This window comes from Lactuca serriola, chromosome 6 (genome assembly GCF_051521515.1).
Source record: "Lactuca serriola cultivar US96UC23 chromosome 6, Lser_US96UC23_V15, whole genome shotgun sequence".
In the NCBI taxonomy this organism is placed as follows: Eukaryota; Viridiplantae; Streptophyta; class Magnoliopsida; order Asterales; family Asteraceae; genus Lactuca; species Lactuca serriola.
The window spans coordinates 167,534,999-167,561,662 of NC_136413.1; the positions used below are offsets into that span (position 1 = coordinate 167,534,999).

Consider the following 26,664-nt stretch of genomic DNA (forward strand, 5'->3'; position numbering starts at 1 on the left):
TTTGTATATATGTATCCTTCCTAATAAATAAAGAATGTTTTTGCCACATGTTACACTCTCATTGATTTGACCACATGTCGTTTTGTAGTTATTTTCAATTAATTTTTTTTCCACAATGCATTTTGTAGTTTTTTTCATTTTATTAATTTCCACATAATATTTAAATGTATATAATAAATGTAGTAATAAATGTCTATCAATTTCATTAATTGACTTCCTTTTAATTTCAAATTTTCTAAATTAAAGTTTCATTAGTTTCTTTTGTTTATTTATCTAAATTATTTGTTTAATTTAAAAAAACAAACAATTTAATTTTAATAATTCTATTTTTTTTCTTATAAATTCAAACTTTATAAATGTTTAGAATTTCATTTTTTTATCTTTAAAATGAACCCATGTAATAAATGAGTCTTACACCTAGTTGTATGTTATATAGAGGAACTCATCATACAGAGTGCTTTGAGGAGAAACATTTTTGTTGTTTTATTGTTTATTCCTTAATGGAGTATATCTCAAGCAATTAAATAAAAATAAGAAATATATCCAACTCATGATATCTTCTTAAATTTTTGTTTTGTTCTATTTTTTCCTAAAAGGACAAATAATTTAAATATATTTTTTGTCTGGGATTGAACCCAGAACCCCCTAATTAGTTGTTAGATTAGAAACTTTTATGTTAGTCAAGTGAGTTAGCCCAAATTTCTCCCAAAATTAATTAACAATTTAAAAGAAACTTGTTTATGCTTGGTAATTCAATATATGCTTTTATTTAATATACCGATTATTCATTAAATGTATTAATTATTTAAAAGATGAAATGAATGTGGTGAATATGGTTTGGAAACTACAAAAGTTTATCCAAAATATTATTTTACTCAAGAATACGTCTACAGAGTCATGATGGATGTCGACGATTTGAGGAAGGTATTGGTGGTACCACCATGGTTTCCGCTCCTCTCTCTTTTCTCTCCTCTCAATTTATACTATGTGCTTCTATATTTATACCATATTATATGGGATGATAATGATAGATTTCCATGTATTGATGGTTGTAATGATTTGAAGTGTTGAGTGTTATGTGGATTGAAGATCCACAACCCATGTCCATATGGGTTGGGAAGGATAAACTCCGTCTGCCCTAAGGTTGTATGGTATGGTATCCATATACGTAATGCCTATATGGCAGGCATGGCCTCCCATGAGTACGACCCACTCTTGGTATGTTGAGGCGTAGGGTGATGGAATGTTGTGGAGAGAATGGATTATCATACCATTAAAAAAGTAGATGTGTTTTGGGGTTATGGAGCGTGTATGATTTTATGTTAAATGGTAGGGAAATAATGGTGACGTTGTGATGAGTTGAACTTTTAAATTGTTAGATAATAGGTACATCTTATAGCCTAATAGAATCGCGGAATAGAAACCTAGATGATTGCGAATATTTTTTGCATTAAAAGTGTTCCCAACATCTTTTTTTTTCTCCGATATAAGATGACTTTTATTCTCAAGAATTAAAAGAATTCTTGTTAAAATTTATATAGAAAGATACAAGTTTTCAACATCCTTTGTAAAAGAATTAAAACCATTACATATTTTATAGAATATAGGAATCTTATTACGAATGGAATAATGTTTACCAACACAACCATTTTATAATTTTTATAAAGAAAATTTGCATACATACCTTTAGAATAGGAAGTTATAAAGAGTAGGGACCAGAAGAGGCAAATCTCAAATATATGGGGCCAACACACCAATTTAGTAAAGAGTAGGGACCAGAAGTGGCAAATCTTGAAAATATGGTGGCAGATTTCTGAAACAACAATATTATATTGTTCCTCAATGTTATGGGAATTAATTGTATGTATAATGACATCGCCTTTTTATAACCACCCCAAAAAGGATTAATATTCAAATAATTTTTTTTCGAAAGAGAATATTCAAATATTTGTACTTCAAAAATATTGAACTTTTTATTTAATTCGAAATACGCATTACATTTTTAAAATTCAAGATGATTTTTGTTCATATTCTAACGTTTTTCGAAAAAAAGATTATTATGTGAGATATATTGGGTTTAGGTCATTTTTCGTCATTTAATTTTTGGTTTTTGTGATCATCTGGTCACTTAACTCTTTTTAAGTTTTAAAAGGTCATCACATTTTTAGCTTTGCGTTCATCTAGTCACCAAATTTTTGGTTTGATCACGTTTAGTCACCTAACTTTTAAAATTATGCCCATTTAGTCACTAAAATTTTATATTTTTTTTAAAAGTTTAGTGACTACATAAGCACAATTTTAAAAGTTAGATGACTAAACGAGCACAAGTCTAAAAGTTAAGTGACCAAACCAAATGTTAAGTGACTAAATGAGCACAAAGTCAAAAGTTTGAGGACATTTAAAACTTAAAAATTGTTAAGTGACCAAATGAACACAAAACCGAAAGTTAAGTGACCAAACAAAACTTAAACCCTATTTTTTACTATGTTTAACAAGGTTAAACCTCTTATATATTTGCGTAAAATCACTTTTACATAAGATGAAAATTGCAAAACATTTAAAAAAAAACATTTAATGGTATATTCTAAAAACATATGCGATATTTCCTTGTGAGATGCGCTTTTAAAGTCAAACTAAAGTTGTAATCTATCATATCATTTCAAGATATTATACTCTTTCATAATTTACATAACAGTGTTATATAAGTGTATTTATTTATTTATATGTTGACGAATATTGCAAGCGATATCTTAGAATTTGTTCATGTAACTATAAGTTACGTCATATTAACATATACTTTAGGTAGTTAAATGTTTTAACTTTTAACCACTAAATTAGGCACGAATTTTGTTAGCATTTCTTTAATATAATATTTGTTTATTTAGTTCTCATTTTAATATATCTCTTATATGTTAAAGGGTATAAATGTATTTTGGGTAAAAGATTTCCCTATATAGAGGGAACATGAATGCATGGAAACATTTGTCGTGAAAATGAAATCAAGGAAAGGGAAGTGGCCACCAAGGGCCTCTCTAATCATGTCTCTTGTTGTAGTCATTGTTTCTCTAAGCTTCCCATTACCAACCACTTCACAACCTCTCATATATCCCATCCAAGGCAAGTCACCACCATCACGGTCACCAAAGTCTTCACCACCATCATCCATTCACGACAATGATGTCCCATTTCTACCTCTTTCACCTCCATTAATACTACCCATTTTTCCTATGGTGCCGCCCTTCATACTACCTATTTTGCCATCTTCACCTCCTAAGACACAGAAACCCAAACCTCCCCCTAAGAAAAAGGAATCAAAACCCCCTCCCAAACCTCCTCCTAAGAAAAAGGAATCAAAACCTCCTCCCAAACCAACTCCTAAGAAAAAAGAACCAAAACCTCCACCGAAGAAAAAGCAACCAAAACCTCCTTCCAAACCTCCTCCAAAGAAAAAGGAACTAAAACCTCCTCCTAAGAAAAAGGAACAAAAACCTCCTTCCAAACCCCCTCCTAAGAAAAAGGAACCAAAACCTCCTCCTAAGAAAAAGGAACCAAAACCTCCTCCTAAACCTCCTCTTAAGAAAAAAGAACCAAAACCTCCTCCTAAACCTCCTCCAAAGAAAAAGGAACCAAAACCTCCTCCTAAGAAAAAGGAACCAAAGGCTCCTCCCAAACCTCCTCCGAAGAAAAAGGAACCAAAACCTCCTCCTAAGCAAAAGGAACCAAAACCTCCTCCTAAGAAAAAGGAACCAAAGGCTCCTCCCAAACCTCCTCCGAAGAAAAACGAACCAAAACCTCCTCTTAAGAAAAAGGAACCAAAACCTCCTCCTAAGAAAAAGGAACCAAAGCCTCCTCTTAAACCTCCTCCTAAGAAAAAGGAACCAAAGCCTCCTCCTAAGAAAAAAGAACCAAAACCTCCTCCTAAGAAAAAGGAACCAAAACCTCCTCCTAAGAAAAAGGAACCAAAGCTTCCGCCTAAACCTCCTCCTAAGAAAAAAGAACCAGAACCTCCTCTTAAGAAAAAGGAACCTAAACCTCCTCCTAAGAAAGATAAGGAACCTAAACCTCCTCCCAAGAAAGATAAGGAACTTAAACCTCCTCCCAAGAAAGATAAGGAACCCAAACCTCCTCCTAAGAAAGATAAGGAACCTAAACCTCCTCCCAACAAAGAGAAGGAACCTAAACCTCCTCCCAAGAAAGATAAGGAACCCAAACCTCCTCCTAAGAAAGATAAGGAACCTAAACCTCCTAAGAAGGAGAAAGAACCCAAGCCTCCGAAGGAAAAGGTTCCTAAGCCTCCCAAAAAGGAGAAGGAACCCAAACCTCCTAAGTCACCTTCACCTCCTAAGTCAGCCCTACCCATTCCAATACCCGACCCAATACCTAAACCACCGGCTCTTCCAATCCCTGATCCAATACCAGATCTACCTAAACCACCAGCTCTTCCAATACCCGATCTACCTAAACCACCGATTCTTCCAATACCTGATCCACCTAAACCACCAGATCTACCAACACCAGATCCACCTAAACCACCAGATCTTCCAAAACCCGATCTGCCTAAACTTCCAATACCTGATCTACCAAAACCACCAGGTCTTCCAATACCTGATCCACCTAAACCACCAGATGTTCCAACACCAGATCCACCTAAACCACCAGATCTTCCAATACCCGATCTACCTAAACTTCCAATACCTGATCTACCAAAACCACCAGGTCTTCCAATACCTGATCCACCTAAACCACCAGATCTTCCAATACCCGATCCACCTAAACCTCCAGATCTTCCAATACCCGATCTACCTAAACTTCCAATACCTGAACTACCAAAACCACCATCTCCTCCAACACCTGATTCACCTAAACCGCCAGATCTTCCAACACCTGATGCACCTAAACCGCCAGATCTTCCAACACCGGATCCACCTAAACCGCCAGATATTCCAACACCTGATCCACCTAAACCACCAGATCTTCCAATACCAGATCTACCTAAACTTCCAATACCTGATCTACCAAAACCACCAGGTCTTCCAATACCTAATCCACCTAAACCACCAGATGTTCCAACACCAGATCCACCAAAACCACCAGATCTTCCAATACCCGATCTACCTAAACTTCCAATACCTGATCTACCTAAACCACCATCTCCTCCAACACCTGATCCACCTAAATCGCCAGATCTTCCAACACCTGATGCACCTAAACCGCCAGATCTTCCAACACCGGATCCACCTAAACCACCAGATCTTCCAACACCTGATCCACCTAAACCACCAGATCTTCCTATACCTGATCTACCTAAACTTCCAATACCTGATCCACCTAAACCACCAGATGTTCCAACACCAGATCCACCTAAACTACCAGATCTTCCAATACCCGATCTACCTAAACTTCCAATACCCGATCTACCAAAACCACCATCTCCTCCAACACCTGATCAACCTAAGCCGCCAGATCTTCCAACACCTGATGCACCTAAACCGCCAGATCTTCCAACACCGGATCCACCTAATCCACCAGATCTTCCAACACCTGATCCACCTAACCCACCAGATCTTCCAATACCTGATCTACCTAAACTTCCAATACCTGATCTACCAAAACCACCAGGTCTTCCAATACCTGATCCACCTAAACCACCAGATGTTCCAACACCAGATCCACCTAAACCACCAGATCTTCCAATACCGGATCTACCTAAAATTCCAATACCAGATCTACCAAAACCACCTGGTCTTCCAATACCTGATCCGCCTAAATCACCAGATCTTCCAACACCCGATCCACCTAAACCACCAGATCTTCCAATACCCGATCTACCTAAACTTCCAATACCTGATCTACCAAAAACACCATCTCCTCCAACACCTGATCTACCTAAACCGCCAGATCTTCCAACACCTGATGCACCTAAACCGCCCGATCTTCCAACACCGGATCCATCAAAACCGCCAGATCTTCCAGCACCCGATCCACCTAAACTACCAGATCTTCCAATACCCGATCTACCTAAACTTCCAATACCTGATCTACCTCAACCACCAGGTCTTCCAATACCTGATCCACCTAAACCACCAGATGTTCCAACACCAGATCCACCTAAACCACCCGATCTTCCTATACCCGATCTACCTAAACTTCCAATACCGGATCTACCAAAACCACCAGGCCTTCCAATACCTGATCTACCTAAACCACCAGATCTCCCGACACCCGATCCACCTAAACCACCAGATCTTCCGATACCCGATCTACCTAAACTTCCAATACCCGATCTACCAAAACCACCGGATATTCCAGCACCGGATGCACCCAAACCACCGGATGCTCCAGCACCCGATGCACCCAAACCACCCGATGCACGCAGCGCACCGGATGCTCCACCACCGGATGCACCCACCCCACCAGATGCTCCACCACCGGATGCTCCCAGCCCACCGGATGCTCCACCACCCGATGCACCCAGCCCACCGGATGCACCAGCACCGGATGCACCCAGCCCGCCGGATGCACCAGCACCGGATGCACCCAGCCCACCGGATGCAACACCACCCGATGCACCCAGCCCACCGGATGCTTCACCACCGAATGCACCTAGCCCACCGGATGCTCCACCACCGGATGCACCCAACCCACCCGATGCTCCACCACCCGATGCTCCAACACCCGATGCACCCAGCCCACCCGATGCTCCAACACCCGATGCACCTAGCCCACCAAATGCTCCAACACCTGATTCACCTAAACCACCAGATCTTCCAATACCTGATTTACCTAAACTTCCAATACCTGATCTACCTAAACTTCCAATACCAGATCCGTCACCCGATACACCTAAACCACCAGATCTTCCGGCACTTGATCCACCTAAACCACCTGATCTCCCAATACCTGATCTACCTAAACTTCCAATACCTGATCTACCTAAACCACCAACTCTTCCAATACCTGATCTACCTAAACCACCAGATCTTCCAATACCAGATCTACCTAATCCAATACCTAAACCACCACCATCCATTCATGGGAAGCAAACAAGAACGCTACCAAAGACTTCTTCTATACCACTACCACCTTCCTTTATTCATGACGGTGTTATTCCAATACTACCTCCTATACCTCCATTAATAGCACCTATTTTGCCACCTCTGCCTCCATTACTACCACCCATGCTTCCGTTACTACCACCTTTGCCTCCATTACTACCACCCCTTAAATCACCTTCACCTCCATCACTACCGCCTCTTCCATTACCTGAATTAGTAGTTGACCCATGATCATAATCCATTCATGGAAACTCACAACCATCGCCTCCAAAGTCTCTTCTACCACACCATATCTCCATGTATAATACCCATCACTACCTCCTAAGTCAACACCTCCACCACTATGTGGTGGCAAGGATACACTAGGTGGTGAGAGTCTTTGTAATTAAGTCAAGATTATTGTCTTCACCTAAGGACTAAGAGGTTCTAAGTGTATAAACAAGCAATTCCTCTTGTTTTTATTAATACAACCAAACTCAGTTCCCATATAAGCACAAACACATGGATATATAAGTACACATATTATGAAACTATCTTTTATAAATTTAAATCTGAAGCACACACCTTTAAGATTATAGGTAACTAAGATAATACTCGTAACCGAGCATGTGTTCCTTTTTTCAATTGATATTTATATTTATTTTATATTTCATTATGGTTACATTTTTCATGTTACTAGGATTTTGCCCATCGCACATTACGACAATGTCAACCCATTTTTAAGTTGAATTTTAATGGTTCTATTGATAAAAGGTAGGTACCGTTACAATGGTTGGTATATACATATACAATGTCGGTACCACCGAATAATTCTAATATATATTTTTGATTAAATTCTATTATATGTGTCAAGATTCATACATAGGAAATTTACGTAAAACTAAGCACAAAAACATAGAAAACTTGAATTTTTAACGATACATACATAAGGTTAAGTAAATATTTTTTAAAGTTAATGCACGAAAGGTAAAATAATAAGAAACGTATTATATGTGAACCAATTTGTACAAGCCTACATAAAAATAAGCACAAAAACAAAAAAAAATATATATCAAAACGTAGACAAAGTCAAATTTATACCAACAAATACATAAAAAATCTAGTGTTCTTTCTTTAATTAACGAACGATAGTTATAAAGTTACCTTGAAATGTGGACCACCTCAAATTTATAAAAATAAGGATATAATTTTTTTTTCGGTTAACGTACGAATGTTATTAAGAAAATTTAAATTATGTATACTATCGGGATAAGCATAAAATTTTACAAAATAAAAGATGTGAAAGTGATATTTTAAAAGTTCAAAGTATAGGGTTAAAGTGGCATTTTAAAGAATATGTAGATGTAAAATATTATTTTACAAAGTATTTTTAAAATAAAAGGTCAAAGTGGAATTTAAAAAGTATTGGAATTGAAAATGTCATTAATCAATGAAGGTTTAAAAAAACAAGAGGTTGGAAAGTCTCATTGTTAAAAGTAGAGTGGTTGCAACTACCGATGAAGACATCCACGAAGATTACAAATAAATATTGATATAGTTTTGAAAGTTTGTATCGATTGGATACACTTCAAGTATAAGGAGCAAAAGTAAACTAGTCTAAACAAATAAAGAACTGAAAGTAAAGAACACAAGGAATTCTCCAAATTGTCTTTTACCAAGAAAGAGTTTGTTTTCACCAAGAAAACGAGGTTGTCACAAGGATGGTCACCAAGACATGTACATTAGGGTTTAACCCTAATCTATACTGATCTTTATAAGACAGATATTGGATCTGTCATCTATTTTTTATTTATATGTATCATTACCTAATGTACAAAAGGATTACATAGAATAATTATCTTCACACTGACGTTAATAGACTTGATACGTTGATGCTGATAGTGATCTAGACACTAACGTTGACAGATAGCATGTAGAGTGTTTGACTTATCAGATCATAAGGTGTGACCTTACAATCTCTTTTTATCTGATGATGTGAAAACTAATCTTTAACGAATGCTTCAGCTTATGTCCCCCCTTGAGAGTAAGATTGAAATTTTAAGTCCTTCATCTTTAACGAATGCTCCCCCTGAGAAGATGAATGACTTCCCATTTTTGATTGTCAAGGAGTTGAGGCAACATTTATGAATCGCAACGGATGGATGAAAAGATGATGAGATGAGAATGTTGATGTCGAGCTTGACTCCCCCTTAGATTTTTCTTTTCTTTAGATGAATAACATTCAGTAATCTCTTAAGCTTTAGCAAGATTTTCCCCCCTTTTTTTGACATCAACATCAAAAATGGGTTTGGAGGAAGTGACGAGAGTATTGGAATTACAGCTTGTAGTGATGTCTCCTAATAGTGTGGGCTTAAACTACCATTCAGTGACATAGTATTGTGAGATTTCATCAGTGTTTGGTTTCATATGCTGACCCATTAATCACTTTTATTAGAGGAAAAAAGGTAAGAGGTGTATGACGTATGTGATAAGTTGTGTTGTTTGAGCTTAACCGCCGACATAGATTTTTCAAGCTCTCAATAGTGTATGGTACATTAAGCTGAATCATAAGCCTTTAAATAAGAAATTTAGGAGAGAATGAATTGTTTCAGTCATGCCGAGGTGGAATCAGCGTGAATCATCAATAGTGATAACTTAGCAAAAAGAAATGGTTCAAATCGTGCACCATAGAGTTAAATGTAGTCTAGAATCAAAGATTCACTGTCAATTCATTATGGTACCATGTCATACCCCAGACTAGGAGGTCATGGACATGAATAACCCTTTGTCCTTTGAGGACCATACAAGTAACTCTTACGATGTTGACTATGTAATCAGGTTAAGCCATTGGATTATGCTTAATGTTTCAGCAAACATGAGACTTGATGCATACAACAAGCATGCTTCCAAGAACAAAATCAGTTAAGATAGTTAACTAAGAATAAACACCGAAGCCTTTCTATCATTTTTTACATTCTGAGAACCCAAAATTTCTATCTTATACAAGATTCAATTCAATCAAGGTCAGACTCATTTATGCTATCTTTTAGCATTGTTTAAGGTTTGTAGAGTGTTATAAGCCTAGTACAATCAATGTTTAGGTTTAGGGATGATGTATATAAGTTCTTAGAATTACATTCAAGCCGAACACTCCTTCAAGAGGAGTGTACGACCATACACATGGGTGTACGGCCGTACACCCATCATGCCTGTGAACCTCCAACATAAATAGATGATACCCTTCATTTTCCTTCATTCCTTCCATTTCTAAGCCAAGAATTTGGATTCTCTCTCAACTAGCATCAAGTTTCCCACCTAGATATTCAAAGATGTAAGTGTTTCCTACCTTGATTAGTTGTTACATTGCATTAACTAGTGATGAATCCATGTTTTCATTCCATAAATTTCATCTTTGGTTAGCTCTTCATCTTTCACCAAGAACACCCAGAACACACACTTGTTCCTGGTGGCCATGAAACCTCCTCAAGCTTCCAATGTGTGAGTACTTCCTCTATCTTCTAGTTAGACATGTTAAACACTTGATTCATATCCTTGAAACATCATCAAACTCATGAACATCATGAGTGTATGGCAGTAGACTCTATCTACGGCTGTACACTCTTATTTGGTTCTTAATCTCGAGTCTTAAACACTTCTAGATACTTGTTGTACATTAGAACTCATAAACCCTTGAGTCCCTATGAATGAAGACCCAAAAATGCATCATAGTGGAGTGTGTATGGCCGTACACACTTGGTGTGGCCGTGAACACCCTTCCCTTTGGATGTACACATCTTTGATGCAATCACATGTGATTGTAGCACTTCATTTCATGTGTTTCCTAGTCCAAGGGTTGCCTATCCTAGTATGTTAGTTGTTTTATACACTAATATCATGTTTATATGTATCATTATATGATGATTAGGATCCGTTGCGCTTCGAGACTTCATTCATGTGTATAACACTCTTATCCAAGTCTTCAAACAAATCATCCACCAAAGGTGAGTTCATACCCCTATAATATACCTTTTAAATGCTTTTAGGGTGGGGGGGGGGGGGGGATACAAGTCGAAAACAATTAAATTCTGTTAAATAATCTATTTGTGATACAAATCACATTGAGAAGAGTTTATTTATGTTTTAAAGATTATGATAATAATAACAGATTTCCCAACGTCTCCAAATGACCTTAAGTCATGTAAACCCTTTTAGAGTCACGTTAAAACCTTGTAAAAGATTAGATACATTGCTGAACTGTCTTTTAAATTTCTCAAAACTTTAGATTATTATATCATGTTCATATAGTTATTTATATATAAATAAGCTTTAACAGACTTAGGATCATTGCTATCGCCTTAACTCATGTTCCTTGTTTGGTTGTAGGCTTAGGGTAGGATCAATCATCCGAGTGTCAGTTAAACCTTAGTTATACATGTTGGATAAATATATGAACGTTAACCGCATAATGGTAAGAAATCATGTTATATATATATATATATATATATATATATATATATATATATATATATATATATATATATATATATATATATATAAGGTTTAAAGGACTTAGGACTGATGGGTTGCCTTACCTCCTTTTCCTTGTTTGGATGTGGATTTATGGCGAAGTTATATGTCTGGAGGTCGTTTCCTTCTTAATTATATTTGGTATATATATATATATATATATATATATATATATATATATATATATATATATGAACGGAAAAGTTACCTCAATCCAATATAGTCACCTTTGATCCATGTTAAGCAGAGGAGTACTTTCATGAATTATCATTCTAATCGGATAAATCATACAAATTATAGTAGCCACAAATTATGGCACAAATGAAATAGCCATTTTACTAGATAAGTTCACCAGGTTTAAAGCCACTTTATTAAGAAATGGGATAACATTCTATCCTTACTTAAAACAAATAAACCAAAAATGTGAAATCCTACCTCAGGATACAACCGTGCATTTGTTGTATTCCGTTTTGTAATCAGAGTCTCCTTGTGGGAGAGCGGGTATCGTGTGTATAGATCTATACGGGACTGACAATCCCACACCCCAAATGCTAGCTACAGTCCTAACTGGTAAGGCCAAGGGGTGACAAAATGTCACCTTACTATTTTTCGATGCTAGAAGGTCGGCGTGTTCATTCTAGTCTACTAGCATGGTTACAACCTTATCATATTTAACCATAATTAATAATCTTTATTTACAACGTTGTCATTACACCAATAGTGTATATTCATGGTATATAAAATTACCATGCGGTAACCCAAATTAATAATCTTATTATTAGGGGTGCGAGGGCATCGGTAGTGCATGCTAGCGCAAGCTTAATAAATACTACTGCAGTAATCATTTTCCACAATCAAAGGAACGATTTTATTGGGATTTAAAACTACAAACAATGGAATGGTTTTATGCGGATTTAAAATTACAAACAAAGGAACGGTTTTTATGGGGATTTAAAACCACTTTTAAAACTAAAAGGGGATTTCACACACTATAATTTTATGAAAGGTTAAAATTATGTCTTAAATAAGTTATAAGTATAATACCGCTTAATCAAAATGGTTTTATGGAGTAAAACTACTTTTCAGTTGTAAAAGCAGGAAGTATAGGACTTTCTGGAGTAAACTCAGTCATTTTGTTAAAACTAAACAACCATAACTAAATACTTATGAACTCACCAGCATTAAATGTTGATTCTCTCTTTCAAAATAACTTTTATTCTCAGGAATTGAGTAGACAGGTACACTCCAGGAGCTTTTGCGAAGACAGCCTAGTACCGAGCTGCATCCTTTGTCTCCTTCCTTATCTACTTTTGATGTTGAATACTTAATGTTTGAACTTATGTAAAAATGTATATATTATTAATGAAATGGTTGTTGTAGTTTTCTTACTATATTGCATGTATTGTGATACTTGACATGATGTCCTATGCCCCCGAATGTTTCCGCCAATTTGGTTTGGGGGTGTCACAGATTGGTAGTAGAGCATTGTTTATAGTAAACTCAGTATATCAAATCATAAAAGATATACAGGTATAAATACATTGGGATAAAAACACTCTGACCAAGAGTTATACTTTAAAATATAACAACATTTTATAAAAGTATAAGTACATCTAGAATATATATACTAGAACAAATATCTCAAGAGGAACAAGATAAAAGTTTTTGGATGTTGGACATTACCATCAAACCTGGACAGTTGTGTAGTCATATGTGAGATAAATATAGTTTGATCAACCATATTTATTTGCGATATGACCAAAGTGTGTTTGGGAGTGAAGGTGGTGTTGCAACAAATCTGAAACTTAACAACCATATAGGTATGCTAGAGCCAAACATAAAGTTTAAAATACTATAGGAGTATTTTATGATGACAACAAACCTAAAAAAGTGCCAAGAAATTCTAGAAACAAACATATAAATTAAAATACTATAAGAGTATTTTAGGTAACATAGATAATCTTGCGTAAAAACTAACAAGACCCTTACTGGTAAGTCTATAATTGCAGGGTGTCTATCCCCAACATTATATATAATAAAGATCTTATAGACTTAGAATGCGTGGTTTCACTTTACTTCCTTTTCCTTGTTTGGATGTGGATATAGAGTAGTATCACATATTCGAAGGTTTATTAGATCTGAGCTGTGTATAATTTGTATACACCATGTAATTCTGGAAGGACCCGATAAGGATCGCTTAGTAAAATATTATAATTACCTCTTAAGACTCTTTAAACATTCCCATTCTCGTATAAACACCATTAGATAGTTGTATCCACTTCAACAATCAGCAGAGAAGTCAACGAAGATCCATAAGAGGTTCACTAGGAGGATATCTGAAGAGGAGATCAATGAGCAATCAAGAAACTATAGAAACCCCCATGTGTCCAGTCCTTGTTAGGAACATCAGTGAGAAGTTCGTCTGAACTTCCAAGACTCAATTTATCCATTATGAAGTAATGAGAATCAATGCCAGGATTGGAAGTAGGACGACATGCCTAGAGTAGAACAGAGAACGGAGGGAGGCCCCGCATGAAACATGATAAATGTTTTTGCCCCTAATTGTGACAACCCGAAGTTTGTTTCATCGCCGTAACTCGTTTCCGTCCATAAAACTCGTTTTTAACAAATTGTTCCGATTACGTTTTTGGATTAAGTCATTTAATTTAAGATTTTTATTTTGACCTCGTAAGTATCCAAACACGTTAGAAGCACATGAAAACACCCCAATTTAGTAATTGGAAATTTTTTAGTTTCGACCATATCGGGTTACGACAACTTAATCGGGTGCGACCAAAAGCCTCGTTTAACATCAGTATCGGGTAGAATTCCACCGTGTCCCAAACTTAAACCATATATAAAGTTGAAATTACTTCATTTTGAAGCTTTTCACCCTCTCTACTCTCTCTCCTCAAATCCAAGTTCTAGGTCCCAAAATCACTCAATTCAATCTCCAAATCGATAAGGTCACTATCTTAACTCTTAGATTAACATCTTTAGCCTTCAAATTTGTGTTTAAACCATGAAATAGGACCATGTTCATGTGTGTACGGCCCTAGAACAGTCCTAGGCGATAAACTCACATAGATGGGGTTTTGGAGCCCCAAAACCCTCCTAAATCACATATGGAGCTTGGAAATGACTTAAGGGCTTATTTGAATGGACTAGCAACACCATAAACTCATCATTTAAGGGATAAATATGAATTTAAGGCCCAATATCATGCTTGGACCGTAAACACTCATTCATAGGCAGTAAACACCTTTTAAGGTGTTAAGATGCCCTTTAAACACCTCCTAAGCCTGGAACTAATATCTAGAAGAAACCACAAATGAGTTAGGGGCCTTAAACTTGATAAAAACAACTCCCTTAGGAGTTCACGGCCGTAAACCCCCCCAAGGATAGGTTCCTGGGCCGTAAAATCCTGTAAATTGGTTAAATGATGCCCTAATTTCATTCCATGGCTTGTATAATGACTTAGAATCACATCTGATTAATCTAGGACCACCAAAACATGAAAGGAAAGGGTATATAGGAGCTTACGGCCATAAACTCCTATTTTACAGCCGTGAACTCCATTAGATGGTCCCTTTGGTGGTTTACTCCCTTCCAATGCCCTAGAACTTAACCTAGTTTCATCCCTAAAGTGTCATAAGGCCATTAAGCACCCAAGAACCTATCACCCATGATTTTACGACCGTAAACTCATGGGGACATGGTCTTAGGGCCGTAATATCCCCAAGGAGTTTACCCTTGAAGAGAAAACTCCATATTTAAGCCATACACCCCCTTAGATGCCACCCGGGTCACTCCAAACACTTGAATTGAAGTCTTTTTTGCTCCTCGGAATGTTTATTCATTTTAATTAGTAGAACAAGGTCTAATTAGATGCAATTGTGTATATCTTCATATTACATAGGAACCTCGTGCGTTTTCAAACCCCGAATTCACGTTTAGCATCCAAACCGACACATTCCTCGATTGGTGAGTTCATACCCCTACCCTTTTCAGTGTTTTTCAATGCTTTCAGGGGGGGGGGGGGATACAAGCAAAAGTACAAGAATACCTTGTACTTAAATTTATTATTTCATTTGAAATGTTGTCATAATCCGTATACTTTTAACAATCGAAACCATATTAACCAACTGTTTGACTTGCAGAGTTAGTTTTCGAACCGAGTTCAAATATTATTATATAGTGTTATATTTTATTATTTCACAAATGATTGTTCACACCATTACTGTTAAAATCATAGAACTTTTGTATCGTCCTTTGTAACACTCCCCCTAGATACGAGAGTGAAGGACAGATATCAGTAGAACTTTTGACAGGTCCTTGTTAATACTCCCCTTAGACACAAGAGTAAAGGACTATTAAAACAGAATTTTCCGTATTATTAAATTCAATTTTAAATTCATTAATCTTAAGATTGGAGACATGTTCTTTGTAACACTCCCCCGAGATACGAGAGTGGAGGACTATCCTTGTAACCAGAATCTCTTGGAGGGAGAACGTGACTTGAGTGTATAGATCTATATGGGATTGACTACCCCACACCTGGCTGCTAGCTACAGCCGAACCGAAAGGTTCAAGGGTGACAAAAGTCATAAAAAGATACGGCCCCGTTTCGGGCCTTATCTAGTCTGTAGTATGGTTATGGAACTCACAATCAAGATTAAGGAATGTTTTCTACTTATTTATTAGTTTTATATATATGTGTTAAAACTAATGTACTTTTTCAAGGATAACCGACTTTCAGGAAACTTCACACAAACACATTAAGTATAGTAGGTACTTGTACGTTACATTCAGATTCGATAACCAACCCCAACTTTGAGGAAAAATAAGGGTTTTTCCTGGAATAACTGAACTGTTCTTAACTAGACCGTATAACTAATGGATAACTAAACCTTACTTTTAAGAAAATATGGGATTTTCTTGGCTAACAACATTTTCAGAAAACCAAAGGAAACTTTTTCATTTTCAGAAACAAACCGCTTATGAACTCACCAGCTTTATGATGATTTTTAAACTGCTTGTATTCTCAGGTTCTCCTTAGACAGGTATTCCGCGTTCTTTTGTAGAAGACAGAGCGTATGGAAGTCACATCTTACTTTTGGTTAACTTATGTATCTACTAAACTTGTAACACTTTACTTTCAAACAAATGTAATGAATCTATGTAATGTAATGTTTTGTGTTTACTTCGCTTACTATGTACATTGGTTGTGATACATAACATGAAGTCACCTCCACCCCGGAACGTTTCCGCCTTCGGTTTCGGGGTGTGACAGATTGGTATCAGAGCACTTGTTTATAGTGAACTAAGTATACCAAACCTTACATGGTATAAGACTATAAACACTAAGGGGCCTAAGTGCTCTGAACTAAAAGTATACTTTAAAATATAAGTATTTTCAAAAATATACAAGTATACCTTACCACCGAAATCCGTAACCTTAAGTAGAACAAAACATAAGTAAATGGGTGTTGTACGCTGCGGTTAAACCTGGGTAGTAGTCGTGTCTAGGGTCAATTTATCATGATCAACTATATTCATTCGAGACACGGCCAACATGTGCTTAGGAGTGACTGTGGTATGCAGCATGCCTAAAACTTGCCCAATACCCAAACAACTAGCCATCGTCGCAGCAAAACATGAAATACTATGGGCATATTTCTAGAGCCAGCTTCGTTATAGAAATCCTCATTCCAGCGTTGCTCCTTGATCATTCTTTTAGCGATAATTTATTTGCTTTGATAACTCATTCCTGTTATATCGCTTAATAGAATTCTATATCTGTCATAATGAGATATCTCTTGCTTCGTATCTCTTGATTCAATTCAGAGGACTCACCATCCTCTTTTTCCTAATCATTTTAGATCAACATGCCTCCAAAGAAAGGACCCAGCTCTAGGAACAACAAATCTCCGCCACCATATTCTCCTCCATTCGACCTCGTCTTATTTCAAACAGTTGTTACTGCTACCGTAACAACTGCAATGACGCTTTTGAACCCTAGCAGGTCCAGTGGACCAGGAAGTAGCACCTATCCCCAAATCCATGAAGATGATCAGGAGCACCTGAATGAGTGTGATAAGAGTAAGAAGGTTTTCTGGAAAAAGCGAAAGGGTCAGAGTTCACAAGGACCCTCCAAGAAGCACAAAACTATGGTAGTCCACACTGCTACTACTCCTATCGTTGCGTCTACAGCTCAAGCACTTACCACTGGGTATGCTGGTAATCTCCCTTGGTGCAACAGGTGCAGTTACCACCATTGTATCCCAGGCCCATGTCGTGAGAGGATCTGCATCAGCTTTGGCAAGAAGGGCCACCTTGCTCAAAACTGTAGAACACCATCCTAACAAACCAATCAAGCTTCCGAATCGAGTACCGATCAGGCCTGCTATGGGTGCGGTGAAATCAGGCATTTCAAGCAAAACTGCCCAAAAGCAACAACCACCAACAATGCCAACAATGTTGGGATAGCTCTTACTATAAAGCAGGAAGAGGCAGCCACCGATCCCACCATCGTCGCGGGTACGTTTCTTCTCGACAATTCTTATTCTTGCAATCCTTTTCGAATCTAGTACCAAAGAAGTTTTAATAAGTCATTCATTCAAGCGTCTTCTTAAGCATAGTCCTCATCTAGTAACCGAAATATTTACTGTCGAGGTGAATAACGGTAAGAAGGAGAGCGCTAACGACTTATTCCTAAGCTGTACCCTTACCTTGAGTAATCATTCTTTCCCCATTGACCTAATTCCAGTTCAATAAAGAGCTTTGATGTTATCTTTGGTATGTATTGGTTGAGTCCCAATCATGCAGATATCCTTCGTTACGAGAAAGTCATCCGTCTCAATTTCCCCTCTTGCGGACTCTCATTATCTATGGCGATAAACTTAGTTCCAATCTTCGTATCATCTCCTGCATCACAAGCTTCTGCGAAAAGGAGTGCCATGCATTCCTAGCTCATGTAATCAACGAGAAACAGGAAGTTAAAGACCTCGAGAGCATCCCCGAAGTCTGCAACTTTCCTGATGTTTTTCCTGAAGAGCTTCCGGGAATTCTTCCCGAACGTCAAGTTGAGTTTCTCATCGACCTAATTCATGGAACTACCCCTGTAGCCAAATCTCTGTATCGCTTAGCTCCAGTAGAAATGCAGGAGTTATCCAGCCAGCTCAATGAGCTACTCAGCAAAGGGTTCATCAGACCGAGTTTCCCCACCCTGGGGAGCTCCGGTTTTGTTGTGAAGAAGAAAGACGGATCCTCCCGGATGTGTATCGACTACCGTGAGTTGAATAAGTTGACCGTCAAAAACCGATATCTTTTTTCCCGAATAGATGACCTCTTCGATCAACTTCAGGGAGCCAGTTACTTTTCGAAAATAGACCTCAGATCAGGGTACCATCAGCTTCGAGCTCACGAGGATGAGGTTTCCAAGACAACATTCAGGACTCCATATGGTCATTACGAGTTCGTAGTGATACCATTCGGTATAACCACTTCATTTGGTCATGTAGTAAGCGAAGAAGACATATACGTGGATCCTTCCAAGATCAAAGCAATAGAGAATTGGTCGGCACCAAGAACACCCACAGAAAACCTGTCAATTCTTGGGTTTCGCTGGCTATTATCGCAGACTCATTCATAAAATTCTTCCAGAATCGCCAAACCCTTAACCACTCTAACACAGAAAGGAAAAGTTATCATTTATGCCTCGAGACAACTAATATCACACTAAGTTAACTACACAACTCATGAATTGGAGTTAGGAACAGTGGTCTTCGCACTGAAGAATTGGATACATTAGCTCTACGGAACTAAGTACGTGACCTTTACTGACCATAAGAGCCTACAACATATCTTCGATCAGAAAGACTTAAAGTAACGGTGATGGGTAGAGTTACTCAGTGTTTATGAGTATGAAATCCGCTACCATCCTGGCAAGGCCAAGGTGATAGCAGATGCCCTTAGCCGAAAGGAAAGCTTAAACAGGAAGACGAAGACATTGACAATGACCATCCATTCCCACTTACCCGCACAGACCCGAGAAGCCTAGTCAGAAACCCTCAGGTTTGCTCCAGCAGCCCGAGATACCCGAATGGAGATGAGAGATGACTATCATGGATTTCATCATGAAGTTACCAAGATTTCTGAGTGGGTATGATAGCATTTGGGTAATTGTCGATCCTTCGATAAAATCCACTCACTTTTTCCGATCAGAGAATCATTAAAGATAGAAAGAGTTACACGAACCCACATCCAAAAGATAGTCCGACTGCACGATATACCTTTGTCCACTATTTCTGATTGAGATAGCAGGTTTACCTCAAGGTTTTGGCAAGTCCCTTCAGAAAACTCACAGAACCAAGCTAAACATGAGTACAACATATTATCCTCAAACAGGTGGACAGAGTGAGAGAATTATCTAGACCCCGGAAGACATGCGGGGAGCATGTGTCATCGATTTCAGAAAGACATGGGATACCCAATTACCTTTGATCGAGTTCTCGTATAACAACAATTATCACACCAGTATCAAGACTGCTCCGTTCAAAGCCCTATACGGTCAAAAGTACAGATTCCCAAGTGTTGATCCGAGATACATTGGACCTTTCGAGATCCTCGTTGGGATCGATCCCGTAGCCTACAAACTCTGAATACCTTCAAAACTTAGCAACGTCTATCCTGTATTCTGCACCTCTATTCTTAAGAAGTGCCTATCTAATAAAACCCTAGTAATCTGTCACACCCCAAAACCGAAACGGCGGAAACGTTCTGGGGTGGATGACGTCATGTCAAGTATCACAACACATGCATTATAGTAATCAAAGTACAACAAAACATTGCATTAATAGTAATAATTTTACATAGTTTACATAACAGTTCAGCAAAGTAATACAGGTAATAATATAAGTACAGTTTGGTACTAAGCTATCTTCATCAACAACTCTGGAAATGTACCTGTCTAAAGATGACTTGAGAATACAAGTTATTTGAAAAGCGAGTATCAGCATTTTTACAAATGCTGGTGAGTTCATAAGCATTTAGTGGCATTTTATTCAAATAACTTTAATAAAAGTGGTAGTTTCAGTGTATCTATTACATTAGTGTCTTTTCCAGAAAATCCTATATTTTCTTTAATAAATGCAGTCTTCTACCAAGACTGGACGGAGTTATGTGGTAAAAAAGTAGTTTTCCCTTAATCGCTATCATTATCAAAATACAGGATTTGATTATTAAGAAAGCAGGAGAATTCAGGGAAAAACATATACCTCAGCAGTGAGGACTACTGAATAAGGCAAAGGAATCATAGACTCCAGGAGAGTATCGAATGAATGACACGCCTGTTTCAGTCTAACAGAAAGAGACACAGACCCCAGACGGTACCAAATGAAAGGTACAGCTAGTAAGGTCTAAAACAGAGAATACAGACCGCAGATAGTATCAAATGAAAGATACAGCTCGCAAGGCCTAAAACAGAGAATACATACCGCAGACAGTATCAAAAGAAAGATACGACTAGCAAGGGCTAAAAACAGTGTGACTCTGAAAATGGGTTTCCCAGCATACAGTGTAATTTGCTAGTGAAGTACCGTTACCTTAAGGCCATGAATTATAAGGTAACCTGGGATACTCGTAACCATACTAACCGACACTAGGGTACCTGACGCCCTACAAGCTTCTATAAAATATGACATTTGTCACCCTTTGGCTTGGTGGGCCGTGGACTGTAGCTAGCAGTCAGGGTGTGGTGGTGTCAATCCTGTATAGATCTATACACACAATGTCCTCTCTCCCTACAGGAGACTCTGGTTACCAACTAGACGACGGAGAAGGCCGTGTCCCGAAGATGCATCCCAATTAGTGGGTAGTGGGTTTCATATGTAAGTGCTGAACTAGAGGTAGAGACTCATAACTGGACTGAATAGAGTAAGCCCATATGTCTATGCTCATATACATAACATATAACTAATGAATCAAACGACCTTCGGACGGCCATTCGATCCCACCAGACCACATCTCAACGAAGAAAAGGAAATAGGGCGGACAAGCCTTCCTAAGTCCTCCAATCATTGTTTATATGCACCTATACAAGCACGGACATACATCTAACTGTGACTGAGTTGGTAACAAGTGGAAAAATTATCGTGATGTTTAACCGAATCGTGGTGTGTAAACGTACAGTGTGGAATAACCGAATCGTGGTGTATAACGTGCAGTGTGGAATAATCGAATCGTGATGTATAACGTACAGTGTGGAATACTGAATCGTGATGTATAAACATATAGTGTGGAATAACTGAATCATGATGTATAAACGTATAGTATGGAATAAGAGCGTCTAACAGGTATAAGCGACTACAAGTATAAGCGAAATAGAGACAATAGTAAGTATAAACGCATCACGAAGTGAAAGCGTTATTAAGTAGGAGTTTCACTAAGAAAGAGTATCAAAATATGGAAGAAAACCTTTATTCTTGTGAAAGTCCCATCTTGGTGTCCTTTGGTAAAATAAGTTTGAAAACCTTTAGAAATTCTTTAAAAACTTTTCATAAACTAGTTTAAATCGTCTTTTGATAAAACAGTATAAGTAAGAGTTTGAACAAGTGAAAACCTTTTAGAAAGCCATTTATAGTATCCTACCTGGTAAAATAGTTTATAGTGTGGTAAATCTTTGTGCATGCGGGTTATCAATCACATGTGATTGATATGATAACTGGCATGTTTAACCTATATTCCCCCCTATAAAACATGTAAAAACATTTAAAAGGTTCATTCAGGGGTATGAACTCACCTGGTGTAAGTGGATCCCGACGAAGGTGCCGGTTGGGTGCTCGGTGTCAAGTAAAGACTTGGACACACTTAATGACCTATTTAACATATGATAACATATGTTCACATATAATTAGTACACTTAATACTATTTAAACAAATATACGCACCCTAAAGAGCGGAAAACACTTTGGTTAAGTGTTTGGGGTGTCCCGGGTAACATTTGAAAGTGTGAATGGCTTAGGAATGGAGTTTACTCTCCAAGAGTAAACTCACCTTACGGTGTTTACAGCCCAGGGAAAACTCCCCATGAGTTTACGGCCGTAAACTCATGGTGAGGGGTTTCTAGGGTGTTTTAAGGCTTTAACTTGCTTGTGGAATTATTCTAGGTCCAAATCTAATTTGTATGTGTGGATTTAAGGGGTTTAAGGGGTCCAAATGGGAGTTTATGGCCCATGAACCACCCCTATGGGAGTTCATGGCCGTGAACTCCTATCCCTTGATTTTATGGAAGTTTTGAAGTCCCTAATTCCTTCTAGTAATTTATAATAAAGTATAAGGCAATTTGGGGGGACAAAAACCATCATTTGACATAGTTTAGGGGTGTTTACGGTCTAGGCACTTGCTTGGGCTGTAAACTTCAAGTTACCCCTCATTTCTTTGTGTTTAAATGTTCTAATCCCGGAATAGCAAGCCCCTAATTTATGTATTAAGCCTAAGGGTGGCTTGGGAGTGTTTTTGGGGCATTTATGCAAGGATATGAGGTGTTTATGGCCTAAGCATGTGCTTGGGCAATAAACTCTCTTTTATGCCCTAAGATCTTGTGTTTTGATGATTAAACACTCCTAGACAAATTCCTTAATTGGTTCCTAGGCTCAACGGGACAAGTTTGGGTCATTTTGGCCACTTTTTGGGTATTTACGACCTATGGAGGCTCTTAGGCCGTAAACTCCTTTTTCATGTCTCAATCATGTGATTTTTAGGCTAAAAAGACAATAATGAACGCATAGAACAAGTTAGGGTTGAAGGTCTTACATTTAGGAAGCGTTTGGTTGCAGATTTGGGTCGAAAACGGGCGTTTATGAGAGAGTGTATAGAGAGAGGGTGGAAAAGGTTGAAATGGAGTTTACTCCCTCTTATATAGGGGATTGAATTGAAGCTCAGTGGGAATCTAACCAATACTGTCGTTTAACGGGGCTTTTGGTCGCACCCAATTTAGGGGTCGTAATAATAAAAACTAACTTTTTCCAATTAAATGGAAATGTAAGGTAAGTGTCTTTCTTTATTTTATTACGACTTTAACGACACATTAAATAAATAAATAAAACATTTATTTATTTGGCGACCTCTAATTAATGGAACTTTTATAAACTGGAATATTTCGTTAACGGTAACGGGGTAATGTAACGGAATAAACTTGGGTTGTCACATCCCTTTTGATGAGACCGAGAACAACGAAAAACCTAAACTTCCTGGAAGAACAAATCTAGATAATAGACCGGGAGATCAAACCTACAAAGCAAACCCGCACTCCGATAGTGAAGGTTCACTAGAATTCCAAGCGGAAACCTGAATTCACTTGGGAGCATGAAAATTCGATGAAGCAGAAATATTCACATCTCTTTCCATAATTTGTATCTTAATTTTTGAATTTCTGGACGAAATTCCCTCTAACGGGGGGATAATGTGACAACCCGAAGTTTGTTTCATCGCCGTAACTAGTTTCCATCCATAAAACTCATTTTTAACAAATTGTTCCGATTACATTTTTGGATTAACTCATCTAACTTAAGACTGTTATTTTGGACTCGTAAGTATCCAAACACGTTAGAAGCACATGAAAACACCCCAATTTAGTAATTGGAATATTTTTAGTTTCGCCCATATCGGGTTATGACAACTTAATCGGGTGCGACCAAAAGCCTCGTTTAACGTCAGTATCGGGTTGAATTCCCATGTGTCCCAAACTTAAACCATATATAAATTTGAAATTACTTCATTTTGAAGCTTTTTACGCTCTCTCTACTCTCTCTCCTCAAATCCAAGTTTTAGGTCCCAAAATCACTCAATTCAAACTCCAAATCGATAAAGTAACTATCTTAACTCTTATATTAACATCTTTAGCCTTCAAATTCGTGTTTAAACCATGAAATAGGACCATGTTCATGTGTTTATGGCCCTAGAACAGTCCTAGGCCATAAACTCACATGGATGGGGTTTTGGATCCCCAAAACCCTCCCAAACCACTTATGGAGTTTGGAAATGACTTAAGGGCTTGTTTGAATGGACTAGGAACACCATAAACTCATCATTTAAGGGATAAATATGAGTTTACGGTGCATGATCATGCTTGGACCGTAAACACCCATTCATAGGCAGTAAACACCTTTTAAGGTGTTAAGATGCCCCTTAAACACCTCCTAAGCCTGGAACTAATATCTAGAAGCAACCACAAATGAGTTAGGGCGTTAATCTAGGACCACCAACACATGAAAGGAAAGGGTATATAGGAGCTTACGGCCATAAACTCCTAGTTTACAGCTGTAAACTCCATTTGATAGTCCCTTTGGTGGTTTAGTCCCTTCCAATGCCCTAAAAGTTAACCTAGTTTCATCCCTAAAGTGCTATAAGGCCATTAAGCACCCAAGAACCTATCACCCATGAGTTTACGGCCGTAAACTCATGGGGACATGGTCTTAGGGTCGTAATCTCCCAAAGGAATTTACTCTTGAAGAGCAAACTCCATATCTAAACCATACACCACCTTAGATGCCACCCGAGTCACTCCAAACACTTGAATTGAAGTGTTTTTCGCTCCGGGGAATGTTTATTCATTTTAACTAGTAGAAAAAGGTCTAATTAGATACAATTATGTATCTCTTCATATTACATAGTAACCTCGCGCATTTTCAAACCCCGAATTGACGGTTAGCATCCAAACCGACACATTCCTCGATTGGTGAGTTCATACCCCTACCCTTTTTCAGTGTTTTTCAATGCTTTCAGGGGGGGGGGGGGAATACAAGCAAAAGTACAAGAATACCTTGTACTTAAATTTATTATTTCATTTGAAATGCTTTCATAATCCGTATACTTTTAATAATCGAAACCATATTAAACAACTGTTTGACTTGCAGAGTTCAAATGATTGTTCACACCATTACTGTTAAAATCATAGAACTTTTGTATCATCCTTTGTAACACTCCCCCTAGATACGAGAGTGAAGGACAGATATCAGTAGAACTTTTGACAGTTCCTTGTTAATACTCCCCTTAGACATGAGAGTACTGGACTATTAAAACAGAATTTTCCGTATTATTAAATTCAATTTTAAATTCATTAATCTTAAGATTGGAGACACGTCCTTTGTAACACTCCCCCGAGATACAACAGTGGAGGACTATCCCTGTAACCAGAATCTCTTGAAGGGAGAGCGTGACTTGAGTGTATAGATCTATACGGGATTGACTACCCCGCACCTGGCTGCTAGCTACAGCCGAACCGAAAGGTTCAAGGGTGACAAAAGTCATAAAAAGATACTGGCCCCGTTCCGGGCCTTATCTAGTCTGTAGTATGGTTATGGAACTCACAATCAAGATTAAGGAAACTTTTCTACTTATTTATTAGTTTTATATATATGTGTTAAAACTAATGTACTTTTTCAAGGATAACCGACTTTTAGGAAACTTCACACTAACACATTAAGTATAGTAGGTACTTGTACGTTACATTCAGATTCGATAACCAACCCCAACTTTGAGGAAAAATAAGGGTTTTTCCTGGAATAACTGAATTGTTCTTAACTAGACCGTATAACTAATGGATAACTAAACCTTACTTTTAAGAAAATATGAGATTTTCTTGGCTAACAACATTTTCAGAAAACCAAAGGAAACTTTTTCATTTTCAGAAACAAACCGCTTGTGAACTCACCAGCTTTATGATGATTTTTAAACTGCTTGTATTCTCAGGTTCTCCTTAGACATGTATTCCGCGTTCTTTTACAGAAGACAGAGCGTATGGAAGTCACGTCTTACTTTTGGTTAACTTACGTATCTACTAAACTTGTAACACTTTACTTTCAAAAAAATGTAATGAATCTATGTAATGTAATGTTTTGTGTTTACTTCGCTTACTATGTACATTGGTTGTGATACATAACATGAAGTCACCTTCGCCCCTGAACGTTTCCGCCTTCGGTTTTGGGGTGTGACACTAATGCGTCACCTTAATCAACTAATAAATAATTACTACATAGTAAGTTGGTGTTTACACCGCACACATTATGTGTTAGGTTTATCACCTTTTCAGTCATGGCTAATA

General features: G+C 37.7%; 1 protein-coding gene across 1 annotated transcript; it reads left to right on the top strand.

Moving 5' to 3' along the window:
* Positions 1-2,945: 2,945 nt before the first annotated feature.
* On the top strand, positions 2,946-7,286 carry LOC145060384 (uncharacterized). Its single transcript, XM_079008065.1, has one exon. It carries the CDS (start codon positions 2,973-2,975, stop codon positions 7,284-7,286), a length of 4,314 nt encoding a protein of 1,437 aa, XP_078864191.1. The 5' UTR covers positions 2,946-2,972.
* The last annotated feature ends 19,378 nt before the right edge of the window (positions 7,287-26,664 follow it).